Source organism: Coregonus clupeaformis, unplaced genomic scaffold, assembly GCF_020615455.1.
Source record: "Coregonus clupeaformis isolate EN_2021a unplaced genomic scaffold, ASM2061545v1 scaf0839, whole genome shotgun sequence".
NCBI lineage: Eukaryota > Metazoa > Chordata > Actinopteri > Salmoniformes > Salmonidae > Coregonus > Coregonus clupeaformis.
In genome coordinates, this window is record NW_025534294.1 from 119042 (window position 1) to 144932 (window position 25891).

General features: G+C 41.4%; 1 protein-coding gene, 1 long non-coding RNA gene and 1 pseudogene across 4 annotated transcripts; 1 reads left to right on the plus strand and 2 right to left on the minus strand.

The window, feature by feature from the left end:
• Positions 1-945: 945 nt before the first annotated feature.
• Positions 946-5877, minus strand: LOC121587417 (receptor expression-enhancing protein 5). Of its 2 annotated transcripts, XM_041904304.2 has the most exons (6): positions 5777-5877; positions 5507-5671; positions 2902-2995; positions 2653-2791; positions 2384-2552; positions 946-2026 (listed from the first exon to the last, which is right to left on the minus strand). In XM_041904304.2, exons 2-6 carry the CDS (start codon positions 5622-5624, stop codon positions 1989-1991), a joined length of 558 nt encoding a protein of 185 aa, XP_041760238.1. In that variant the 5' UTR covers positions 5625-5671; positions 5777-5877; the 3' UTR covers positions 946-1988. The 2 variants fall into 2 exon arrangements, with proteins under 2 accessions (XP_041760238.1, XP_041760239.1); XM_041904305.2 differs by lacking the exons at positions 2902-2995; positions 5777-5877 and having other exon boundaries at positions 2653-2837; positions 5507-5775.
• On the plus strand, positions 5751-7503 carry LOC121587418. 2 transcript variants are annotated; one of them, XR_006004065.2, is made up of 3 exons: positions 5751-5829; positions 6978-7175; positions 7321-7503. It is a non-coding gene; the product is annotated as an uncharacterized LOC121587418 (long non-coding RNA). The 2 variants fall into 2 exon arrangements; XR_006004064.2 differs by having other exon boundaries at positions 6981-7175.
• A 3544-nt stretch (positions 7504-11047) lies between these two features.
• Positions 11048-13876, minus strand: LOC123485752 (annotated as a pseudogene).
• Between the last annotated feature and the right edge of the window lie 12015 nt (positions 13877-25891).

Here is a 25891-nt window from a genome sequence, read left to right on the forward strand (position 1 = left end):
TTTTGATTTCTTTGCTGTTTGTTTTATTTTATATTATCATTTGTTTGTAAAGCGTATTAAGACATGTTTAAATGCACTTTAAATAAATGGTGATTTGATCTGTATCTCTCCAGGACCAGGGCTGGAACTAAAGCCTGTACTGCATGTAAAGAGTATTTGTCTCCCCTCTGTCAGTAGTTGAGAGTACTGCAATCCCTTCACACTGCAGTCCCGAAGGGAAACTGAAGACCACACACACATGTATGTATGCATGGACAGCAAAAGGCAGTCTCCAGAGTAAGGGAACAGCAGGGGAGAAAAGCCTCAGGAAGGTAGGAAGGGAGAGAGAGAGAGACAGTAGGGGACACGTTAGCAGAGCATTGCATGTCTATCTCCCCCACAGTCTGGCCACTATTCTTTGATCAAAGGGAGTGCATTTAGACTTTTGTCAGGTTCCCACATTACTAAGCACACAGCACACGCATACACACAGAAAACACACACACAGTCCCTGGGGCAATGTGTGGCCATTCTCCATCCGTCAGTTTAGTCAGACATTACACTCCCAGCATGGACACAAGAGGCTTCCCATTCAGACTCGTCTGAGCGTGAATGTTCACCAAAACACTCACTACATCCCGGATGATTACACTTCCTGTATACCTGTAAATGTACTGAGCACAGGTCAACAGGGCATAGCAACGTCTTAGTGCAGGGCTATTCCACTCCAGCCTTGATATATGCAGTACTGCTGGTTTTCCTTTCTCCGTGGTAGTTAAATTGATTGATAATTGAATTGCCAGATTCCTCTGACACAGGGGTATGCCATAAAGTAGGATCAATGAGTTAGCTAAATAGTTTGAAATAAATTCATATTTCAGAATTCCTAAAGAACTGAGAAAGGCATGGTGTAACAGACTCTAGTTGTGGAATAGTGTAAACAATGGAGTACAGACGGCACATTACTCAAGTTCCAGTTTGATTTATTCAAGATAAGATGAGAATAGAGAGACCATACTAAACAAAGACTTTCCAGTTCAGTTTACATACATAATCATTTTTTCAGGACAGGTGATGGAGTTAAAATCTTTGGCACAGATCTGCAGACATTATTGGGACATGCTACTGTATGCACTAAATACAAGAGACTGAAATAACAACATGGCTACCTTGTAGGAAATGATGACCTGGCTCAGAGATATGGCCCTATACCAAACATACCCCTAGCCTCTACTCCCTAGAAACTTCCATCAGCCCCTGGTACTGTGTTTCCCAATCCATTCATATGGGGAAATGTTTGCTCTAGCCCATCTCTAACCCACCTAAATCTTTGATTCATTGAATCTGGTGAATTAGTACAGAGGTAGGTCGAACAAGGAAGGGGCTAAGGGTGGATTTGTGATTGAGTAAGTCAACGTGTCTCAGTGGAGAGTCCGCTCATTTCAGAGCATATTTACATACCGTGAGCTCCAAATGTATTGGGACAGTGAAATTATAACTTATCACAAAGTCTGATTTATTGAATCTGGTGTGTTAGTGCTGGGGTAGTTCAAAGGGGAGTAGGCTAAGTGTGGATTTGTGAAGTCAACGTGGCTGATTCACAGACATGGATTTCCTGATAGTAGGCTACAGATAACATTGAGACATTCACATTGTTTAGAGGTCAGTTAGATTGTGTAGTGGCTACTCTAAGCTTCTGGTTGCATTCCAACCGGTCTTTAAAAACAGTCACGCTGCGCAGATTATCAGATGCTACAATGCCTGGATTATCGGAATTTTATCATATAACATTGACACATGCGACTGTTAAAAGACAGACTAGAAAGCAGAAAATGCCTTAGAGTGACAAAATAAACAAGTGCTTATTCTGTGTGCAGCAGGGTGGTCACCAGCCACTGATCACATGACAGGGTCCATTACCCTTCATCACGGGACATCACACACTGTTTTGTTCTGTGTGTTTATCGGAGTCGAGACGTCTTTGAGGCTTGTGGTCATACATCGGTCAGTCACTGGTTCTTGTCATGGTTGAGAGCCAGGTTGACAGCTTTAGAGAAAAACATGAGTTAGTTTGACTGACACAGATCTGGTGACCATGTGTGTATAGCTAGATTTACATTGCGGAGATGCGGGATAACTAGGTATCATACCTTACATGTGAATTAGAGTTCGGAGCAGTCAGACTGCTTCAGATGCCTTTTCTGAAGCAGTCAGATTCTCCCAGAGAATATTGTTGCCTGATGTGCTATCACTTTACGTTTGCGTGCGCCATTGGGTGACCATTACTCGCACCAGTATTAATTTTACGTTGGCCGTGTTGGGGAAAAACCGAGGTGTCTGGGAGCTGGGACTGTTGTTTCCGCATCTCCACAATATAAATCTAGTTTATGGGTCTGTGTCTCACCTTCTTTAGTGACAGTATCAGCCATGTTCTTGGCCTTATCACTCAGGTTGTTGACGACACTGTCCAGGGTGGCCTGGTGTCTGAGGAACACGGGACGGACCACACGGGAGTAGAGAATAGCAGAACCGTTCCACGTCACCGGAGCCATACACCACAGCAGGAACAAACACTGAGGCAGAGGGGGATTGAGAGAGAGGGAGAGAGTGATTCTATTATGTTTTGGCCTCCTGTATATTGAATGTTACACACACACACACACACACACGTACCTTGCCAGCGTAGTAGAAGGGGAACCAGGAGAGGAAGATGTCAGAGAAAGCCTCGGTGACACTGAAGAATCCGTAGACCACCCAGTAGGTCAACCACTGAGTATCATCATCTTTCTTCTTACTCTCTATGGCCTTGATTCTGATTGGATGACAGGACAGGTGATGAATCAGGTTTAATCCTTCACCTGGAAGCATATGATGTGAGCATGACAACACCACTTTTTAGATTTGTTTTGAGGTGCTACTTACGAGAGGTACGCCGGGTAGACAAAACCAATCAGGTTACAGAGGAGAGAGGCTCCATAGCCAAACAACAGATACAGACTGATCAGAGAGACCACACCTGGAGACAGAGAGATTCTTACCAGATATCTGCAGACAGGTCAAACCATCATGATACATCTTGTGTGTGTGTGTGTGTGTGTGTGTGTGTGTGTGTGTGTGTGTGTGTGTGTGTGTGTGTGTGTGTTAGAGCAGGATGTTGGATGAATAAACAGGACAGGGCGTCGCGTGAAACTCAATTCAAACGCTGACATTCACAAATTCAAAGTTGATGTACATAAGACATCTAGTGTAACCATGTGGAATATGAACCATGGAACAGGAGTGGGAGAGATTCCACATAGATACTGGTCCGCTCTAACCTAAACCAACAAACTAGCAACTACATTTCCTCTGCAGCGCAAACCAGGTCCAGGGAGTTCAACCTACAGCCGTGAAAGTCCCTGTCTGTCAATTAACTCTTCACACACTTTAGTCAACACATGTACAATGGATTCCCATGGGAGAAAAAAAATTGGCTCAATCTGTGAGTTTTCGAGCTGGACAGAGAGAAGCAGCTGCTGCCTGCTACTGTAACCCTAGCTAGCAGGTAAACGGCTTCTGTTTGGTTTAGCTCCTGTTTGCATAGGGAAATCATTTACACCTATGGCACCAGGCTTTTCCTCTGCAGGTTGTCTCATCAGTGTCGGTTATAGTCCAATACATAATATGCCATTTAGCAGACACTTTTATCCAAAGCGACTTACAGTCATGTGTGCATACATTTTTACGTATGGGTGGTCCCGGGGATCGAACCCACTACCCTGGTGTTACAAGCACCATGCTCTACCAATTGAGCTACAGAGGACCACATCAATCAATCTAACCAAAAATCAATACACTGCATGATCTTCAAGACTGATGACTAGTTTCAGTTATGGGCAGAAGGCTATATATGGTCACAAAACTATGATTTGGTAAAGCAACACTGAGCAAATCTAAAGTATTCTCAAATGTGTCAATGGTGTTTTGTTAAATTCCTGATTTGGAGTGCATCCAGTGTTGGCACTCTCCCCACATACAGACCGGGACGCTACAGACTTAATCAAAAATCCATTCCCCCATAACAGGCAAAACAGAACAGAGACTGTTTAAATACTTCACTATAAGTGTCCTTCATTCCCCCTGCTGCTTGTAGCCAAGTCGCAGAGTAAAGCCAAGTCGCAGAGTATAGCCAAGTCGGAGTATAGCCAAGTCGCAGAGTATAGCCAAGTCGCAGAGTATAGCCAAGTCGCGAGTATAGCCAAGTCGCAGAGTATAGCCAAGTCGCAGAGTAAAGCCAAGTCACAGACCTGTCAACCTTGGGAATTTCCCTGAGCCCTAGTTTGGACATGACAATAGTCCTAGGCAGCATTAATGTGGTGACTACCCAACGCCTTCCCCCTCCTCCACCCAACAGTTTACACTGCCCAGTGGACAACATGTCTGAATGCTTGGTGATGTGATCAGAGTCCCTCCACAGGCAGCGTAGCGCAGACAGAGTCACTCTCTGACATTGATGGAAGACTAAACGGGCTGGCGTTCCTTCTCCAGAAGAAGAGCTAAACTACACAGTATAGCCTACAGGCTCCTCTGAACACACATTGGCCGTAGAGAATTTCACACCAGACGTTCAATTACTTCACTTCATACTTGACCAGACCAAGGCGCACACACACCCCTAGGGTATAGACTTATCTTTACTGCATATTAGGTCCAGTTAATCCAGTAGTAAACAGAAAGTCCATCTCAGACCAACGTAACATTCGGTTTTTGCTCTCAGGTAATTTCCATAAACATCAGTACTGGCAGACTGTGTACGTGTGTCAATAGCACCTCAAAAAGGCCAACATTACAACAGCAACAGAACTAGACTGGTCCCAGATCTGTTTGTGCTCGTCAACTCCATTGTTGTCAATGTCAACAATGAGTGAATGAGTAGGCATGATGGCACAAACAGACCGGCACAACAGCAGAACTTCAGAAGGAGCACAACTCAACTATAGACAGCAGGTCACCCTAGAATCTGCCATCTCAGCATAGCAGTTCGTATTTCTGTAGGAGATATAAATACACCCCTTGGCTAGGGACCAGCTGCTAGCTAGACATTAGAAGCAGCTAAATCGAAATCTAATAGTGGCTTAACTGAAATATTTTGGGCCTATCCGACCTTTGCTATTTCAAATGAGTGTCGTAAAATCATCTTGTAAGCAGCCTAGGCCTATATGGTCATTAACAGTCACGTTACAACAATAACATTTGGTCTGGTGACACCGTTTGTTTTCTGTGGTTTGTTTGTGTTAGGCCTAACTGGGCTAGTCTGCGTTACAGTTTATCAGTTACAACTGTTGCTGGTAGGCTAGTTAGGTAATGTGACATGTCAGCCAAAGAACTGTCATATGTGCTGACCTCGTCAAACTAGCCAACGTTGTATAACGAGAAAGTATCCACTAGCGGGTAAAGTTACAATGTTTCAACATTGACAGAGTGCAACATTATAACCAAGCAAATGGCAAAGTTCTACAGTGCAAATGGATTTATTATTAATTATTACCTGAAGCGATATATTTTCTCTGTACCCCAGTTTTCTCCTCCATCGTAGCTAGGAGATCTGTCACAAAGTTATTTTCATTCAAAAAAGCCTCATAGCGGTTATGAAGTTGGGCAAACATTGTTGTAGTGGCGCGGTGTTGAACTTGTTGATTTTCGAATGCTTAGCCTACACAAACACAAATCAAACCAAAATGTTACGGTCAATTAACAAGCGAAAAACTTTATAATATTTCATATGGTTAAAGGTTTACACCAAAATATTCGTGCGTACAAGCTGTCGGGCATATGGTTCCATGCGAAGCGAGAGGGAGGAGTTTAATTAAGGTACAACCAATCAGAAATCTATTTTGTTGCCACCTAGTTGAAGCAACAGGTGATGAAGTTCAATGTTTATTGCCGGCAGTAAAGTTCAGTTAACCATTATGCTACTAATATCTGGGGAGTGGTGACGTTTATACTTTTCTGTCAGGGCCATGTGTTTTGGACTATCATGTCACATGACCTAGATTTTAACCTTAATTTTAAGCCTTTTCTAGAAATGACAATTAGACCAAAAATGAAAGCAATTGTCTGTGGATGGTGCCAGACCATCTGGCATTAAAACAGAAGGGGACAGTTTGATGAAAAAGCTTTAAACACAGGTTAAAATCCAGGTCATGTGACATGATTGTCCATTACACAGGGCCCTAGTCCTTGCACATCTATCTAGTTATTTACGTCAAAAAGCAATACAAGAGCTTGCAGGCCCAGTCTGTGGAGGCTGCTGAGGGGAGGACGGCTCATAGTAAGGGCTGGAATGGCATCATAGTAAGGGCTGGAATGGCATAAATGGAATGGCATCAAACACATCAAATGTGGTTTCTATGTGTTTGTTACCATTCCATTGACTCCATTCCAGCCATTATTATGAGCTGTTATCCCCTCAGCAGCCTCCACTGTCTGTAATTCTACCAACAGTTGACGCTGAGCCTGCCACTGTTTGACAAATAACTTTATTCTCTGTCTGAATTGAACTTCAGCGTGACGCCATTTTAGCACAAGAGGGCGCCATCAACCTGTAAATATCAGCGTCATCCCTATACACTGTATAGTATACAGTAATGAGTAAGGCTCCAGTTAGGCTAGGCATCACCTTTAGGCCTATCCATTTGTGCAGTCTTTTGGATCCTGGCTATTAACATTTGACGAATGGTATACCAGCGGGAGGTTCATCCTGAAAACAGATACAATTTGGGCTCAGCTTGACATAACACCCTTTGTATGTAATAGAATGTCTGACACATTTTTTTTTATTTGGTGGTGAAACCTACCCTTTAATACATTATTTAGTTATCATCCTATAGTTGACCCCTAGAATGGAATAACTCATAGCTAACAGCAAAATAACAGATATAAAAGTTATAAGTATCTCTCTCTTTCTCGATCTGTCTCGCTGTTTCTCTGTCACCTCTCTCTCTCTCTTTCACACCCAGCAGGTGTGTGTTTGCCTATAGAGTGGTGTTTTGCATAGCTGTTGAACCTCACTGCTTCTGACACTAAGACTGCAGCGTTATCATCGTTGGGTTCAGTCTGTTCAATCTTCTTAGAGCCACAGATGATGCTGATGCAGATTACGAAGATAATATCACTGATTCCACTGCTGATTATGCTGGGGTTCCTCCAGACTCAGGGTGAGAAACTCTCAGCATCTCTCATTGTGGTCTACTGGTTTTAAAAGGTTTTAATGGGCTTCTACATGTTTGCACATGGAACACGATTCCAATGCCTTTATTTAGATTATTGTGTCTAATCAAAGATAATTATCCTCCATTTCAGAGTCATCTGCACAACGTGTCCTGAATGAAGATAATTAATCAACGTCTGTTCGTCTGGGAGAGAGTGTGTCTATCAGTGCTGTTGCAAGTTCAACTGGTGTTGATGATGACATGAACTGGTACCTGCTGAAACCTGGACAGGCTCCTAAACTCCTCATCTATAAAGTAAAAACCCTTCAGTCTGGAACACCATCTAGATTCAGTGGCAGTAGATCAGGTACTGAGTACACTCTTACCATCACTGGTGTCCAAGCTGAAGATGCAGGAGATTACTATGGTATGGGTGATTATGGAGGCACAGAGCTCTTCACACAGTGATTTAGAGTCATACAAAAACCTCCCTCAGTCAGACTGCACAGTGACTTTCCTGCTGCAGCTAGCACTTACTGCAGGTGCTGAGGGGCAACAGTCTATGACATGGAAAGCTGGTCCACTGAACACAGAATTAAGATCCTCACACAGCGTTAGACAGTCCCACACCAGGACAACATTACTCTGGTTACTCATGACAGGAGCATAGTTCACCCAACCACCTCCTCTACACAACCATAACCATTACTTCACCTCCATATAGAAACCACCACTTTACTACCACACCATTGACCTTCCCCTCTGTCTGCTGTTTCTCTGTTTTTGATGTGATTTGATCTGTAGCTAGCTCTGCAGGACCAGGGCTGGAACTAAAGCCTGTACTGCCTGTAAAGAGTATTGAACTCCCTGTCAGTAGGTTAGAGTACTGCAATGCCTACACACTGCAGGCCCTCAAGGAAACTCAAGACCACACACACACACACACACACGTGTATAATGGCTGGGGACAGTAAGGGAACAGCTGGGGAGAAAAGCCCCAGGGAGGGAGGGAGAAACAGGGATAAGCTAGACATGCAAGGCTCTGCTATCCACCCCATACCCACACAGTCTGGCCTCTGGTTTGAGCAAAGGGAGTGCATTTATAGACTTTTGTCAGGTTCCCACATTACTACACAAAACACACACACACACACACACCACACACAGTCCCTGTGGCAGTGAGTATGTGTGGCCATTCTCAATCTCTGTCCGTCAGTTTTTCCAGACATTACACTCCCAGCATGGACACAAGGGCCTTCCCATTCAGACTCGCCTGAGCGTGAACGTTCACCAAAACACTCACTACATCCCGGATGATTACACTTCCTGTATACCTGTAAATGTACTGAGCACAGGTCAACAGGGCATAGCAACGTCTTAGTGCAGGGCTATTCCACTCCAGCCTTGATATATGCAGTACTGCTGCTTTTCCTTTCTCCCTGGTAGTTAAATTGATTGATAATTGAATTGCCAGATTCCTCTGAAAGGGGGTATTCCATAAAGTAGGATCAATGAGTTAGTTACCTTTCCTAAATAGTCTGAAATAAATAAATTTCTTAAAGAACTGAAAAGGGCATGGTATAACTGACTCCAGTTGTGGAAAAGTGTAAACAATTGAGTACAGACTGCACATTACCTCTTCTATTTACCCAAGTTCCAGTTTGATTTGTTAAAGATAATAAGATGAGAATAGAGAGACCGTACTAAACAAACAAATAAACAAACAAAGACTTTCCAGTTCAGTTTACATACACAAATAATAATTTTTTCAGGATGGGTGATCAAGTTCAATTTTTTGGCACAGATCTGCAGACATTATGGGGACATGATACTGTATGCACTAATTACAAAAAACTAAAAAAAAAACATGGCTACCTTGTAAGAAATGATGACCTGGCTCAGAGATATGGCTCCAAACCAAACATACCCCTAGCCTCTACTCCCTAGACACTTCCATTAGCCCCTGGTACATTTTACATTTACATTTTAGTCATTTAGCAGACGCTCTTATCCAGAGCGACTTACAGTTAGTGAATACATATTTTTTTTTATACTGGCCCCCCGTGGGAATCGAACCCACAACCCTGGCGTTGCAAACGCCATGTTCTATCAACTGAGCTACATCCCTGCCAGCCATTCCCTCCCCTACCCTGGACGACGCTGGGCCAATTGCGCGCCGCCCATTAGTCTCCCGGTCGCGGCCGGCTGCGACAGAGCCTGGATTCGAACCAGGATCTCTAGTGGCACAGTTAGCACTGCGATACAGTGCCTTAGACCACTGTGCCACTCAGGAGTAGGCACAGTAGTACCTTGTTTCCCAATCCATTCATATGGGGAAATGTTTGCTCTAGCCCATCTCTAACCCACCTAAATCTTTGATTAGTTGAATCTGGTGAATTAGTACAAAGGTAGGTCGAACAAGGAAGGGGCTAAGGGTGGATTTGTGATTGAGTAAGTCTCAGTGGAGAGTCCGCTCATTTCAGAGCATGTTTACATACCTTGAGCTCCAAATGTATTGGGACAGTGAAATTATACAATGACTATGAGGTTAAAGTGCAGACATTCAGCTTTAATTTGAGGCTATTCTCATCCATATCGGGTGAACTGTTTAGAAATTACAGCACTTTTTGTAGATATATTATTTTGTGCCAAATAGAAATGAATGGTAAATAATGTCATTTGTGCAGATCTAGCTCTGACTTTGCTGATAGCTACTTTATTGAGGAAATGTGTACTTACTACTCCTGTCCCACCTAGCTATCTTAAGATGAATGCAATAACTAAGTCGTTCTGGATAAGAGTGTCTGCTAAATGTAAAAATGTAAATGTACAATAAAAAAGTGACTCCAAAATGACACAATACATTATTTAACATTCATTTCTATTATAATGAGAAACACAACCTAAACAAAAAGTGTAATTCCATTAATGTTACCATGGAAATGCCCAACTACAATCAACCTCACTCACATGATGACAAAACCATGCCAAGTAGCTTGCTAGCTAACTTCCACTACTAGTTCTTATCATTACATGGTCGTATCATTCACTGGCTCGCTAAGCTAGCTACAAACTTTGGCATTTGTTTACAGCCTTTAGCTAACGTTAGCTAGCTGGTGATCATTGTTCTTCCCGGGGAAAAGTGCCATCCAACTTAGTTTGGCCAACGCTTGATGCAATCATTACGTGCTAGGGATATTGGACCAAATACTACACATAAGTGAATTTGTCCCAATACTTTTGGTCCCCTAAAATGGGGGGACTATGTACAACAAGTGCTGTAATTTGTAAACGGTTCACCCGATTTGGATGAAAATACCATCACATTAAAGCTGACAGTCTGCACTTCATAATTGTATAATTTAAAATCCAAAGTGCTGGAGTACAGAGCCAAAACAGAATACTTTTGGAGCTCACTGTATATCTACAGACATGTATTTCCTGACAGTAGGCTTCAGATTACATTGGCACATTCATATTGTTTAGAGGTCAGTTAGATTGTGCAGTGGCTGCTCTTAGCTTCTGGTTGCATTGCAACCCGTCTTTAAAACAGTCACACTGCGCAGATTATCAGATGTTACAATGCCTGGATGAGTGTTTAACATCTAAGGAACCACATTAATAGGATATCGGAATCTTAACATATAAGATTGATACATGCGACTGTTAAAAATACAGACTATAAAGCAGAAAATGCCTTAGAGTGACAAAATAAACAAGTGCTTATTCTGTGTGCTGCAGGGTGGTCAACAGCCACTGATCACGTGACAGGGTCCATTATCATCCTTCATCACGGGACATCACACACTCTGTTGTGTTGTTCTGTGTGTTTATTGGATTTGAGGAGTCTTTGAGGCTTGTGGTCATACATCGGTCAGTCACTGGTTCTTGTCATGGTTGAGGGCCTGGTTTTTGTCATTGTTGAGGGCCTGGTTCTTGTCTTTCTTGAGGGCCTGGTTCTTGTCTTTCTTGAGGGAAAAACATGACAAGAAAAACATAAGTTATTAGTTTGACTGACACAGATCTGGTGACCATGTGTGTATAGCTAGATTTACATTGTGAAGATGCGGGATAACTAAGTATCGTACCGTACATGTGAATTAGAGTTTGCAGCAGTCAGACTGCTTCAGATGCCTTTTCTGAAGCAGTCAGATTCTCCCAGAGAATCTTGTTGCCTAATGTGCTATCACTTTACGTTTGCGTGCGCCATGGGTGACCATTTCTCGCACCAGTATTCATTTTGCGTTGGCCGTGTTGGGGAAAAACTGAGGTGTCGGGAGCTGGGACTGTCGTTTCCGCATCTCCACAATATAAATCTAGTTTATGGGTCTGTGTCTCACCTTCTTTAGTGACAGTGTCAGCCATGTTCTTGGCCTTATCACTCAGGTTGTTGACGACACTGTCCAGGGTGGCCTGGTGTCTGAGGAACACGGGAAGGATAACACCTGGTTTCCAGGTGTTTGATGCCATTCCAATTGCTCCGTTCCGGCCATTATTATGAGCCGTCCTCCCATCAGCTGCCTCCTGTGACTCACACACACAGTTCCATACCTTGACAGCGTAGTAGAAGGGGAACCAGGAGAGGAAGATGTCAGAGGTGACAATGAAGAATCCATGTCCATCCAGTAGGTCAACCAATGAGTGTAATCATCTTTCTCCTTACTCTCTATGGCCTTGATTCTGATTGGATGACAGGACAAGTGATAAATTATTTTTAACCCTTCACCTGGAGCATATGATCTGAGCATGACAACACCACTTTTTAGATATGTTTTGAGGTGCTATTTACGAGAGGTACGCTGGGTAGACAAAACCAATCAGGTTAGGGATGAGAGGAACTCCATAGCCAAACAGATACAGACTGATCAGAGCATCTAGAGACAGAGAGCGAGAGAGACAGTGAGTGAGTGTGTGAAAGAGATTACTTTTACCAGCAATCTGTCAAGCTGCATAAATGTCAAATCATCTTCATATAATGATTCATCTTCTCTGTGTGTGTGTGTGTGTGTGTTAGAGCAGGATGCTGGATGAATAAACATGACAAGGCGTCGCGTGAAACTCAATTCAAATGCTGACATTCAAATTAGACACAGAAATATCTAGTGTAACCATGAAAAATATGAACCATGGAACAGGAGTGGGAGAGATTCCACAGATACTGGTCTGCTCTAACCTCTAAAACCAACAGACTAGAAACTACATTTACTCTGCAAACCAGGTCCAGGGAGTGTAGCCTACAGCTGTGAACGTTTGTCTGTCCGTCAAATCAATTATTCACACGTTTCAGTCAATGTAGCCTATGTACAATGGATTTCCCAAAAAAACCTGTCTTAATCCGTTTTTGACTGTCCAAGATGGACAGAGACACAGACAGACAGACAGATAGGAGAGAGGCAGCTGCTGCCTGATATTGTACACCTAGATAGCAGGTTAATCATACATTCAGTGGCCAGTTTATTAGGTATTTCACCTCCAGAACAGCCTGAATTCTTTGGGGCATGGAAACATTGGTCAATTAGTATCAAGGAAACTAACGTGTGCCAGGAAAATATTACACCTCTGCCACCAGCCTGTACCTTCGACACCAGGCAGGATGGGGCCATGGACTCATTCTGCTTACTCCAAATCTTGACTCTGCCATCAGCATGACGCAACAGGAACCGGGATTCGTCAGACCAGGCAATATTTTTCCACTCCTCAATTGTCCAGTGTTGGTGATCGCATAACCACTGGAGCCACTTCTTGTTTTTAGCTGATAGGAGTGACACCGGCGATAATACCACGCTCAGTCACATAGGTCACTTGTTTTGCCCATTCTAACGTTCAATCTAACAGTAGCTGAATGCCTCAATGCCTGTCTGCCTGCTTTATATAGCAAGCCACAGCCATTTGACTCACTGTCTGTAGGAGCGAATCATTTGTGAATGGGGTGGTGTACCTAATAAACTGTGTACTTTACATTTCTGATTTGAAGTGCAGTGTTGGCAATCCACAAACATGCTGGCATTCTCCCTACGTACGGACCAGGACGCAGTGACGTTACACACTTAATCAAAAACCCATTCCCTCATAACAGGCAAAACATAACAGAGACTGTTTAAATACTTGCCTATAAGCGTCCTTTATTCCCCTGCTGCTTGTAGCCAAGTCGCAGAGTAAAGCCAAGTCGCAGAGTAAAGCCAAGTCACAGAGTAAAGCCAAGTTGCAGAGTAAAGCCAAGTCGCAGAGTAAAGCCAAGTCACAGAGTAAAGCCAAGTCGCAGAGTAAAGCCAAGTCACAGATTAAAGAGGGTTGCGTTGGCAGACCTGTCAACTTTGGGAATTTTCCTGACATTAACAATAGGCCTAACTGATAAGTCTACATCAATCTAGTGAGGACCCACTACCCAGAGCCTTTCCATCCCTCCATCCAACAGCTTACATTGCCCAGTGGACGAAATGGCTGGTCCAAGACCCTCCACAGTCAGTGGTAGTGCAGACAGAGTCACTCTCAGACATTGATGTAAGACTATGGACTTCTCTCTCCAGAAGAAGAGCTAGGCTATACAGTATAACCTAAGGCAACCCCTCCTCCTCTATGCTCCCAGTAATGAACACACATGGGCCGTAGAGAATTCCACACCAGTATTTCCCTTCGTACTTGACCACACCTAGGATTAAGCATCCTACTGTGTGTGTGTTCTTGTTTTGTTGACCTTCTGGGGACATTGTCCCGTTTGCACACCTTCCGTCTGGGGACGTCTTGACAAACTAGGGACAAAATCATGGTCCCCACAAAGCAGACCATTGGAACTGATAGAAAATGGAATGCTAATATTCCTAGTGTGAATATCCCAATTGGGTTTAGTCCCCAGAAGCTGCTGTGTGAGAGTGTGTATCCAGAGGGGCCCTGTAGGTGGGTCTTGGTACTACAGTGTGCATATTTAATGAAGCTCCGCCTGCATTTGTATAACATTAGTATGTTTGGGGGACTTGAGGAAGAGGTATCAAAGAGGAACTTTCTCACTCAGCAATAACTGAATAAGAGAGAGCATTTTTACTTTCATTTTTTACAATTGAGTTTTTTATGTATGTCAGTTATCCATAAAAGTGCATTAATAAAATATCAAATTATACCTGACCAGAAGCGTTCTGATAAAAAAAAATAGGCTGAAATATCAAATCCTTTCAGACACATTATATATTAGGCCTATGTTATATAGTAAAAGTAAAACTAAATGCATTATATGAGCAACCAAAGAATATCAGATAGGTTTGCAAAACCCCCATTGATAAACAAACACCAATCAGCAATGATTTGCCATTAAAACAGCACCCACGTTGTAATTCATGTTAGCATTGGTTGCTAATGTTAGCATAACACTAGCTGGCTAGGTAGCATAATGGTTACAAACTTAGATTTGCATGGCCCCTCTCCCAGAATAGAGCAGTACACTCCCCAGATGTTCCCCCATCCTTAACACCACACCAGAACTAGACCAGAGGAGGTTGGCCAGTGGACATCAGACTGGTAGAGGTCAAAGATCAAAGTCAGAGGTCAGATGTCAGTGCTGTCTTAAAGCTAATTTCCTGCAACTCTACACATACAGTGCCATGCAAAAGTATTCAGACCCCTTGGATTTCTTCACTTGTTATTGTGTTACAAAGTGGGATTAAAATGGATTTAATTGTCATATTTTGTCAACAATCTACACAAAATACTCTGCAATGTCAGTGGAAGACAAATCCTATTTTCTTTAAGATCAATAAAAAATGTATAACTAAAATATAATCGATGCATAAGTATTCAGCCCCTTCGTTTAGTCAAGCCTAAATTAGTTCAGGGGTAAAATGTGCCTTAACAAATCACATAATAAGTTACGTGGACTCACTCTGTGTGAAATAATAGGGGTTGACAAGATTTTTTCATTACTAACCCTTCCTCTGTCCCCATACATACATTTACATTTCAGTCATTTAGCAGAAGCTCTTATCCAGAGTGACTTACAGGAGCAATTAGGATTAAGTGCCTTGCACAAGGACACATTGACAGATTTTTCACCTACTCCGCTATGGGATTCAAACCAGCGACCTTTTGGTTACTGGCCCAATGCTCTAAAGTGCTAGGCTACCTTCCGCCAATCTGTAAGGCCCCTTAGTCAAGTATTGAATTTCATGCACTGATTCAACTACAAAGACCAGGGAGCTTTTCTAAAGCCTCATAAAGAAGGGCAGTAATTGGTAGACGGGTAACAATAACAAATCAGACATTGAATATCTCTTTAAGCATGGTCAAGTTAATAATTATGCTGTGGATTATGTATTAAACCACCCAGACACATCAACTATACAGTCGTCCTTCTGAACTGAGCTGCAGGACAGGAATGAAACTGATCAGGGATGTTACCATGAGGACATTGATGATTCTACAACAGTTACAGAGTTTAAAGGCTGTGATGAGAGAAACTGAGGATGGATCAACAACATTGTAGTGACTCACAATAAGGACATTAATGACAGAGTGAAAATAATAATATAAATATACAGTATATATTTTTAAAACATTCCAAAACATGCATCTTGTACACAGCAAAGGAATACAATTTTTTGGCCTAAATGCAACGCCTTGTTTGGGGCAAATCCATCACAACACATCACTGAGTAACTGCCTCCTTATTTTCAAGCATGCTGGTGGCTGCATCATGGTATGGGTATGCTTGACATCGGCAAGTACTGGGGAGTTTTTGATAGATTAATTTGTATTTTAAGAATAATGACTAAAGGATTTCACCCCAAATACAGTATAAATGTGTGAACGGTGTTAGAGTTATAATGTAGTGTCAACCCACTAACAGAGGGGGGGGAGTTAGAAACTGCTGAGAAAACATTCCAGGGTGAAGGGGACTGAGAAACTGTTAAAAAAAGCCTCCTAAAGGTGGGCGGAGCAAAGTGCCTTTGTGTGTCAAGGGGTATAAAAGCTGTATATGTACTTTTTGGCGGCAGAGCTCTCCATGATTAAACATACAGATCATTCTTGCCGGTTGTGGACATTTGTTTAATTAATGATTAAACCTTACATCCTCTTGGAATTATTCAGAGCATTAAGTTTGATTAATTAGAGATAGAAATTCTCGTGACAAATGGTCCTTCGAGCGGAGCTCAAAATACGTCTTTATCGTTCTGAGGACACCGAAAACCGTGCACGGGCGGATGATAGCATCCGTATAGAATAGACCTGGCCTTCGACGTTAAGGTTATAAACAGGCCGGTGATGAATCTTATGAACGATAAAGATGTTGACGAGATCTGAAAAAGCATTTAAATCCCAACTGCAAGGAGAAGGTCAGTAATATTTATTCATGGATTTTGGTGAAATCTTTTGAACTTGTATGAGAATAGTAATTATTGTGAAGGGCAGAGAATAGTTACCAAAATCTCATAGGATAATTAAAAGGAAGGAAGGGGGTCTGAAATGACTCAAGGTAAATGGCCATAACCAAAATAAACTAGTTAATATTGAGATTGTACGGGGTACAGTGTTTACAATATAAACAGGAAGGGAGATAATTATCATTGTGTGAGATAGATACATTAAACAAGTCAAGAGTCATAAACAACTGAGGATTTGCTCTAACTCTGTCTATTTCATAGAACTGGAGCAGTTACGAACTCTGGGTTACGGATAGTGTTAGCAAAAAATCGTATAAGGCTGTACACGTGTGAGACCTAATGATCCATCGAAATACGTGATAATTGTTTCAAGGAAGGGACTAAAATAGGTCGCGTGAGAAAAAAATGGTTGTCCCATCCGTTTCATGAAACTGGAATCTTAAAAAACTCAGGTTACAGGTTGAATAATTTAAATGGTTTATTACAAAAGCAGATCACAACATTTGCTCAAAAGTCGCACCAAATAATAAGTCCCAAAGAAAATAATTCTTACTAAACGGGGGGGATTTCTTATTTTTCTACCATGGGAAATAAATATTCTAAAGAGGTCCGAGAATTAACGGGGAATGAAAGATATATATGTTAGGAAGGGATCAAAGAAATATGTATTATGGATCCATTTGGGAGAAGAGGTATGGATTTATTGGGCATCTCGATGTAGAGAAATTAGAGGCTATGATTAGGCAGATGCATGTAAATTGCGGAACGGATTTGAAGAAACAGCGAGGGGAGGGGCTAGACACAGCGAGAGTATGGCTTTTGGAGAGTCAGGAAAGACTAGAGAATTTAAACACAGAGTTGAAGAGATTAGATAGCTATAATAAATCAGGGAGGCAGAATAGGGGAGGAAATAAGAGGAAGTGCTTTAACTGTAACAAGGAGGGTTATTTTGCCAGAGAGTGTAAGGCCCCGTGTAAATACTATAACAAAACAGGTCATAACCATCGCGACTGCAGAGATAAAGGAAAGGGCAGTGTCCGGGAAATGACAGTCTATTTTTTGGTTCCACGGGTAAAATGTTTGAAGAAGTGATTTGTGTCAATTAAGAATTGGTTAAAAACACCACGAGGCGATTATTTGAGAGGTACCTATACAATTCTAACGATATGTATGAACTTTCTCACCCAAACATAGACGTACGTCATGGGTGAGAAAGTAGAGAATATTTACATTTACGGTCATTTAGCAGATGCTCTTGTCCAGAGCAACTTGCAGGAGCAATTGGGGTTAGGTGCCTTGCTCAGGGGCACATCGACAGATTTTTCACCTGGTCGGCTCGGGGATTGGAACTGGCGACCTCTCGGTTGCTGGCATGGCGCTCTTAGTCACTAAGCTACCTGCCGCCCCATATGGGTTTAAGGTTGTGCCGTTGTTTGATTATGTGATATGGTTTAATGGGTAATCGGACCATAACTAATGTGGTTATGGAAGTAAGGTATAATATAGTAGAGAGCCAATAGAGGGTTCCATTTAACTACTATTGTTTATTGGGCATTTCAATGGCATAAGGTGAAATCTGTATGTATGAGTGAATTCAACGGCTGGTATGGGTGGTAACCGGATACTACTGAGTATTTGGTTTGGTGATGTTGAATGGAAGATTTGTAGCGTGGTTTGGGTTAAATAGAAAGACTTACTTATTCAATAGGGAATAGGTGCAGGGAGAGAGAGTTTTTGTGTTGCTGAATGAGGTGAGAGCTAGTGCAGTTTTCATTTGGTGACGTCACTTGCTCTATGAACTGGAAGTAGTTGCTTTGAAAGGATCGCGGATTTTGTGGAGTGACTGGCAATGTATGTAGAGGGTCCCTGGTTCGAACCCAGGTAGGGACAGTGGGTAAAGCTTTCGCATTGGGGCTATGGACCTAGATTACTACGTGGATTGAGAAATGTGAAAGGTTGAATTAGATAGCTGAAGTAGAAGTATTCTAGAAAGGTCTATGAAAATATGTTACAAGGTCCCCGCGCTTCCCCCGTAGTGTAGGAAGGAGAAGGGGAAAGGGGTGAGAGACAGTAAGTAGTTCAAATGATAATAATATAATTAAATGTATGCTTATCAACAATAGCAAGTATTTGTTTTAATTAGGGCCTAATCAGGGGGAACAGTTAAAGAAATTGAATAGCGAACTGAAATTGTGATACAGCTGTGAAAATTATTTAAGTTGAGGACAAAGGAAAATAATTTATGGTTCTAGTTCCCGGGTAAAAGAGTTGTACTTGCTTGACTGTATCGAGCAGAAGGTTGAATAGTTGAATGGAAAGCATTTCTTTGACAAAGTCTAATGGTTATTACTTTATTGTATAGGTTGGGTAACATCAGTGGGGTATGAAAATAAGTGGTGAATTCTAAAACGATAATTTGGTTTCGTTACGTGAACAATGGGATATCGTTTTTACTATTAAGATGATGGATTAAATAAACGGTTTTTCTGAGTTATGAAGTTATTAAACAATAGGTTTATATTTTATAACCTCAATACAACAGGTTGAGAGGATTAAATTAATAGAAAGGGGTTATAGGTTTATATTAAGAGGTGTAGTGAACTTAATGAAACGTGGTATTATATAGTGTCTTCCAGGATTGATGGAAGTCTCCTATAGCATTATGTTAAGGGGATGCCTGGGATAAAATATAATGTCTTACTTACACAGAGTATGTGATTGTATTGGCTAATGAATGAAATATGACATTTACAGGGACGACAGGGACAATAGAAGGGGAGACAGATTTTCCTATGGGGTTGATCAAATAATTGATAATGGATCATTTGAGATGAGATCACATGGAGCAGATTTAGGGGTTCAATAATCATTGTGAGATTAGTTATGAGGAATTAGATTGATACAAACGAGTATTGATGAGTTAGGACTGGGGATATCTGTATCATGTTTTGTGTGTACTTACCATCTTTAGATTATTGATGGTAATTGAAGGTTAACAAAATGTATAACCAGGAGAAAGAGATTAGCTCATCTCATTGGAATGTTGCCCAGGGCTAGGGGGGAGCAGTAGTGAAGTTAGGCAGTATTTAGGTCGTAAAAGGGAGCTACCAAATTAAGTGGGGCCTGGCTATTTTTGGTTGTTGTTTTTCAATTGGGTTTTTCAAATAAAAAACAACACACCTAGTAGGATGTTTATAAAGGGGGTTGTTATGTTGAATTTAGGTTTCAACAGTTCATAGGTGATGGGTCTTAAAGGAGCACACACTGTGCATTTTATGGAGTTTTTCGGTTTTTGACTGAGTTTGGAGTGTGCATGATTTCTTGTGGGAGTGGATGTCATGAGGACTTGGTGTTTACTATGCTGTGGGATGGAACGGTTTGTTGGGTGATTTCAATGGCCTCTGGGCTCTGTTTTGACTTTCTGGTGTTGATTGGTCATCCACACTGGTGGTTCTGGGGGCATGAGAGGAGGACTTTGGGATGGTTTATTTTATCAAGTTGAGGGTAATTTATAGTGCTGTGAAAAGTGTGAAGAAGATTATAATTTGGTAATAATAGGATGTGAACCATAAAATAACAGAAGAGGGAGAGAGCTTTCCCTGAATGAGGGATACCTGTTGCTAGTCAATTGTACTAATCTTGGATTACTTTTACGGGAAAGAAGTAAGTTGAGATATTATCAAATATTGTCATTTAAATTTCATTTTTATTATGCTTTAATAAACAACAAGTTGGTATTTGAAACTAAATTAATGCAATGAGCTGCAGTAATCAGAGGAAGGCACAATCTAATGCGAAACAGCTATTACTTAGATCATTGATTTAGTAATGAGATCAGGAAGATAGTAATAATAGGAAGCTGGATAGGAGAATTTAGGATAGGGACTAGCAGTCCAGAAATATTTAGAAGAAACATGGTGATGGGTTTTTTTTGTGGACTATTAGATATAACTGGGTTAATCACGAACATAGAGTTTTTTAATTATTTGTTGCTAGGCGGAAGACTTAGTTGGGTTATTTCAGTGTGTGGGTGAAGTGAAAGGTGACCTAGGCTGTCCTACGTTATCAGTGAATGAAAGCAGAAGGGAGCCTTTTGCTTCTCTCCTCAAACAGAGAGGAAAAAGCTGCCAGGGTTGAGCAGAGTTCAGGCTAAAACCTTTGTCTCTCCTTTGCTATCTTCTTGATTGATTACAGCATGAAGTGGGGTTTGTGTTAGGTTTGAAAGATTTAAGTACGGACCTGTCATGTCCAACCATCAGTCTTCAGGTCAAGCCCGGGAGAGCCGGGGTAGAACAGAGTTTGAACTAAACATTAGTGTTTTTACAAGATAAGGGATTGATTGATTGGATTACTATTGATTCTGAACTGAATGAAAGTCGAATTTAGCCGCCATAAAAGACAAAGGAAGTGGGAAGAGCAATAAAGAAGCAAGGGACAGTCTCAAAAATAAATAAGGGATGGCAATTGGATGATAAATTACCAATATTACCTAAGTGATTGTTTAGGTAGGTGGTAATATTGACACATGAGCAGAACCAGGTAGGGCGGCAGGTAGCTTAGTGGGTAAGAGCATTGTGCCGGTAACCGAAAGGTCGCTGGTTCTAATCCCGAGCCGACTAGGTGAAAAATCTGTCGATGTGCCCTTGAGCAAGGCACTTAACCCTAATTGCTCCTGTAAGTCGCTCTGGATAAGAGCGTCTGCTAAATAACTAAAAATCTAAACCTAAATCAAAAGGGGGATGATAGTAGATGGTAGGATTAAATAATAAATCTATACGAAGGAGAGGACAAAATACTAATAATATTCTAGATACAGTCTAGAAAGAGAATACTGATGTGAATGGTATGATTAGAGAGGGGTTAAGGAAAACACACAGGAGAGCAGGAAGAAATGGGGTACAAGGTCTACCGATAGTATTAATGACGATCAGGAGAACTCCAGATGAAGAAGGGTTATTGCCATTGGAGAAGGGATTTGGTAGACCATACAGAATGCCCGAGTTAGGAGGACCGGAGCAGGCAGAAATAGAAATTAAGAGCACCCTAGCAGAAAACGTGGGAAGATAGTTTATTAACCACACCGGTATGTCAGAGGTTTTGTGACCCACTCTATCTAACCAGGTGACTGGTGAGCATCCAGTCCCTAAAGAAGAAAGACTGGAAGCAGGCCTGTTGGGAAGGGCCCTATCAGGTTATATTGGTCACTGCCTTTGCCATTAGAATAGCAGAAAGAGCAACCTGGGTCCACGTTACCCACTGCAAAAAGGTAAGAACACATACAAGCACCACTGAACACATGCAGAGTTAGAGAGAAGAACTAGGGTCTGGGGATCACCTCTGTTAACGAAGATCTCCTACCCCGACCTATCATCACTGTAGTGTGTTCTCAGGGTGTGAGTATGGGGTAGTACCAAGCAGAAAGACTGAGGACAGGAGAGGGTTGGCGGTTTTTGGGAATAGGGGTGACTTGAGCTGCATCATAGTCTCGGCAATGGTCTTGATATGTCAAGATCCACCACCAATTACGCTATGCCCTTACCATTGTTAAGAAGTAAAAGAGAAGAGAAGCGACCCGACATACTGACCGTCAAGGACGAGTGGCCTACAAAATGGGAGTCAGAGAAGGGCAGACTGTAGGATTCAAAATAAAGGTTAGGGACGTAGCCAATGGGTGGGGTGCATGTCAATAAGCAATTTGGGATTATAAAATCCCATTATATTTGTGTTCGGCCCCCACGGCGGATTGTTCCTAGACTCAAGTGTTTAAAAACACTTGGGGACGGGGATATGAGACCGGGCGGGACTGAACATCCAGATGGGGGTAAAGAGAAACAAAGACATCACCAATTATCAATTGGAGTTGGTAGTAATGTGATTGACTTCAGTTCAGAAGCACAGGAGAGAATTCTGAACCTTACAGCCCCTGTAACCGATGTGTGGTAGGCGTGTGCCAGTAAAGGCAGTATAAGGCAGAGAATACCAAAAGGGTGGCTAGATACGTGCGCCCTGGTTCTACTGATTCAGCTAGTTAGAATTAGTCACCAGGAACCAAGGAAAGGGTTAAACAGACGTAGGAGGAGTTTTAACAAGAAGGAGAATAGCCCTATTTAGATGGATGCGATTGGGATACCAAGGGGGGTACCGGATGGATACCAAGCTATGAAAGAATTAGGGGAAAGATTTACTACCACGTTCTTTTGGTGGGTGATAATAAACAAAATTGTGAATTGGATTAATTATATCTATTACGACCAACAACGATTTATTGGCTAGACTAGGGATGCAGTAAAAGGGATCTCTGAACAATTATCCGCCATCCCACTCATGACTTAGTAAAAGAGGTTGGCTCTAGATCAGGCAGAAAGGGGCGGTGTCTATAGAATGATAAACCATTGTTGCACATTTATCCCTAACAACACCACACCGGATGGGACAGTCACCAGAGCTCTTTCAGAATTAACTGCACTAAGTGAAGAATGAGCTGAGAACTCAGAAGTTAATACATCGTGGATAGGGTGGTTTGATTAAATGTTTGGTAAATGGAAAACCATAGGAGCCACCATCTTAGGGGCGGTCAGCGTTTGTATGGGTATTCTTGTATTATGTGGTTGTTGTTTTGTTCCCTGTGTCCGAGGATTGGTGAGTAAGGCGTTGGTGAATGCAGTATCTCACCAAATGATGAGAGATGGACCGACTCCGGACTCTGACCAGGAGAGTGGGAAATACGATCCTCCAGGCTTGGGGGATAACGAGGACTTTGACCCTGAAAGACCGTAATTGGATGAAACGTTTATTGGTTCTGACGTATGAAGGTCATAGGGAAAGTCTTAAAAAGAAGACCTATGATTGGAAGTAGATAAATAGAACTAATCTCTGAGATTAATCATGCTTGTAAATACATTTATCCTGAGTGTGAAAACATTTAGTCAAAGGGGTGGATTGATAGATTAATTTGTATTTTAAGAATAATGACTAAAGGATTTCACCCCAAATACAGTATAAATGTGTGAACAGTGTTAGAGTTATAATGTAGTGTCAACCCACTAACAGAGGGGGGGGAGTTAGAAACTGCTGAGAAAACATTCCAGGGTGAAGGGGACTGAGAAACTGTTTAAAAAGCCTCCTGAAGGTGGGCGGAGCAAAGTGCCTTTGTGTGTCAAGGGGTATAAAAGCTGTATATGTATTTTTTGGCGACAGAGCTCTCCATGATTAAACATACAGATCATTCTTGCCGGTTGTGGACATTTGTTTAATTCATGATTAAACCTTACGCCCTCTGGGAATTATTCAGAGCATTAAATTTGATTAATTAGAGATAGAAATTCTTGTGACAGTTTTTCAGGATAAAAAGAAAAGGAATGGAGCTAAGCACAGGTAAAATGCTAGAGGAAAACCTGCTCCAGCAACTGGGAGATGAATTCACCTTTCAGCAGGACAATAACCTACAACACAAGGCCAAATCTACACTGGAGTTGCTTACCAAGAAGACAATGAATGTTCCTGAATGGCCAAGTTACAGTTTTAACTTAAATCTGCATGAAAATCTATGGCAAGTTTTGAAAATTGCTGTATAGCCATGATCCCCAACATATTGACAGAACTTGAAGAATTTTGAAAAGAGTAATGGGCAAATATTGCACAATGCAGGTGTGGAAAGCTCTTAGAGACTTACCCAAGAAGACTCACAGCTGTAATCGATGCCAAAGGTGTTCCTAACATGTATTGATTCAGGGAGCTGGATACTTATACAACAACTATATTTTAGTTATTACATTTCTATTAATCTTTAAAAAATATTACATTTTTCTTGCACTTTACCATTACAGAGTATTTTGTGTAGATTGTAGACAAAAAATAGCAATTAAATCAATTTTAATCCCACTTTGTAGTACAATAAAATGTGAAGAAATCCAAACGTTCTGAATACTTTTGCAAGGCACTGTATTGCCATGGGGCAGAGAGAAAATTTGCTATTCTACAGATTTTGCAATGAGGCTGATAAAATTTTGCATTTTTAAAGCTAATTTCCTCTCATTCTAAACATGTTAGCAATGGTTTATGATGTGTTTATATCCTATCTGAGGAGGGTGGGGCGACCATAGAGCTTAGTTCAAAATATACAGGTTAAGACAAGAGGATACTAATATCCCACAGCTGTTTGTAATTCATGGGACCAGCATTGCTAGTTAGCAACGGCGCTAGTAGTTATCAATGGAGCTGGTCACATGAATTTGTTTATTTTCTAACGCTTCCGCATGGAATTACTTCATTGTATTAAACGTCCCATCTTCAACCTAGCCATGGAGATCCTATTAAATTACTAGAGGGGCTATGTCAAAAACCCTCCAAGTTCCAGAATGGGATGAAAATGGCAGCCATTGTGGTCAGAGAGACATCCAAACCAGTCTAATTGGAATGAATGGTAGTAGAGGCATAATCCTGGTTTTACTTATGCAGGAAAATAAAAGTAAGGCATGTGATATATCAGAAATTGTGTAATAGAATTACTGTCAACCTAAAATATTGTCATATAATCATAAATACAGTTTATTTGGGTTTTATACCAATTTTCTGTATAAGTAGCCTCTAAAATATGTGTAAACAATACAATATACGTCTAAATTGTTGTTTTCTTGGAAAACTGTGAGTGATATTATATAATACAATATCAGTACTTGTTGCATTTACATCTTGTCTGTCCTATCATCAACTGATTTCAGCCGGTGTATGGCTGTGGATTGACTTGATTGTTAAAATTTTATGTGGGCATATTGGCAATTAATTTGAACAATTAATGCAATCATTCCTCTAAAACTGTCTGGCTAGCTAGCTAACAAAAATACAGTGCAGATAAATTCTACAAATTCATTATTTTACACAATATCTTATCACAACACTGGCAAGCCATGGTTGACCAACTCCCTGACCAAAATGGTGAACCTTTATCCCTTCATAAGAAGGTTCATGTCATAGAGAATGATAGAGGTCTCTAGTGGCTAAAATAACATTTTAGCATGGGCAGCGCCATGGAGGGTTTCCACCATGCTTCCGCCATTTTAATGTAGCCAAAGTAGTCAACATGGTGGCAATTCCTATGGGTTGTAGCCTGAATGGCACTGCCCATGCTGTCACATATGCTGTAATGGTACAAATATAAAGATAAGTCCTCTATCTGTCTGTATGGTTCATGTCCGTCCAAGTGAAACTTCCCTGTCAGAACATCTAACTTTCGATAACTCTGACAGCATGTGTACACCCCACTAGTTAAAGCAACAAGTGATGAAATTCACTTTTTATTGCTAGCAGTCAAATTCAGTTAACCAGTATGCTACCAATAGCTGGTGACGTTGATAC

Excerpts from the sequence above, each read along its gene's own strand:
- LOC121587417 (XM_041904304.2), bottom strand. The coding sequence starts at position 5,624 with ATGTTTGCCCAACTTCATAACCGCTATGAGGCTTTTTTGAATGAAAAT. Across the intron at positions 2,553-2,652 it reads CCTTCTACTACGCTGGCAAG|TGTTTGTTCCTGCTGTGGTG; the intron begins GTACGTGTGTGT and ends CCTCTGCCTCAG. Across the intron at positions 2,027-2,383 it reads TGATACTGTCACTAAAGAAG|CTGTCAACCTGGCTCTCAAC; the intron begins GTGAGACACAGA and ends TTTTCTCTAAAG.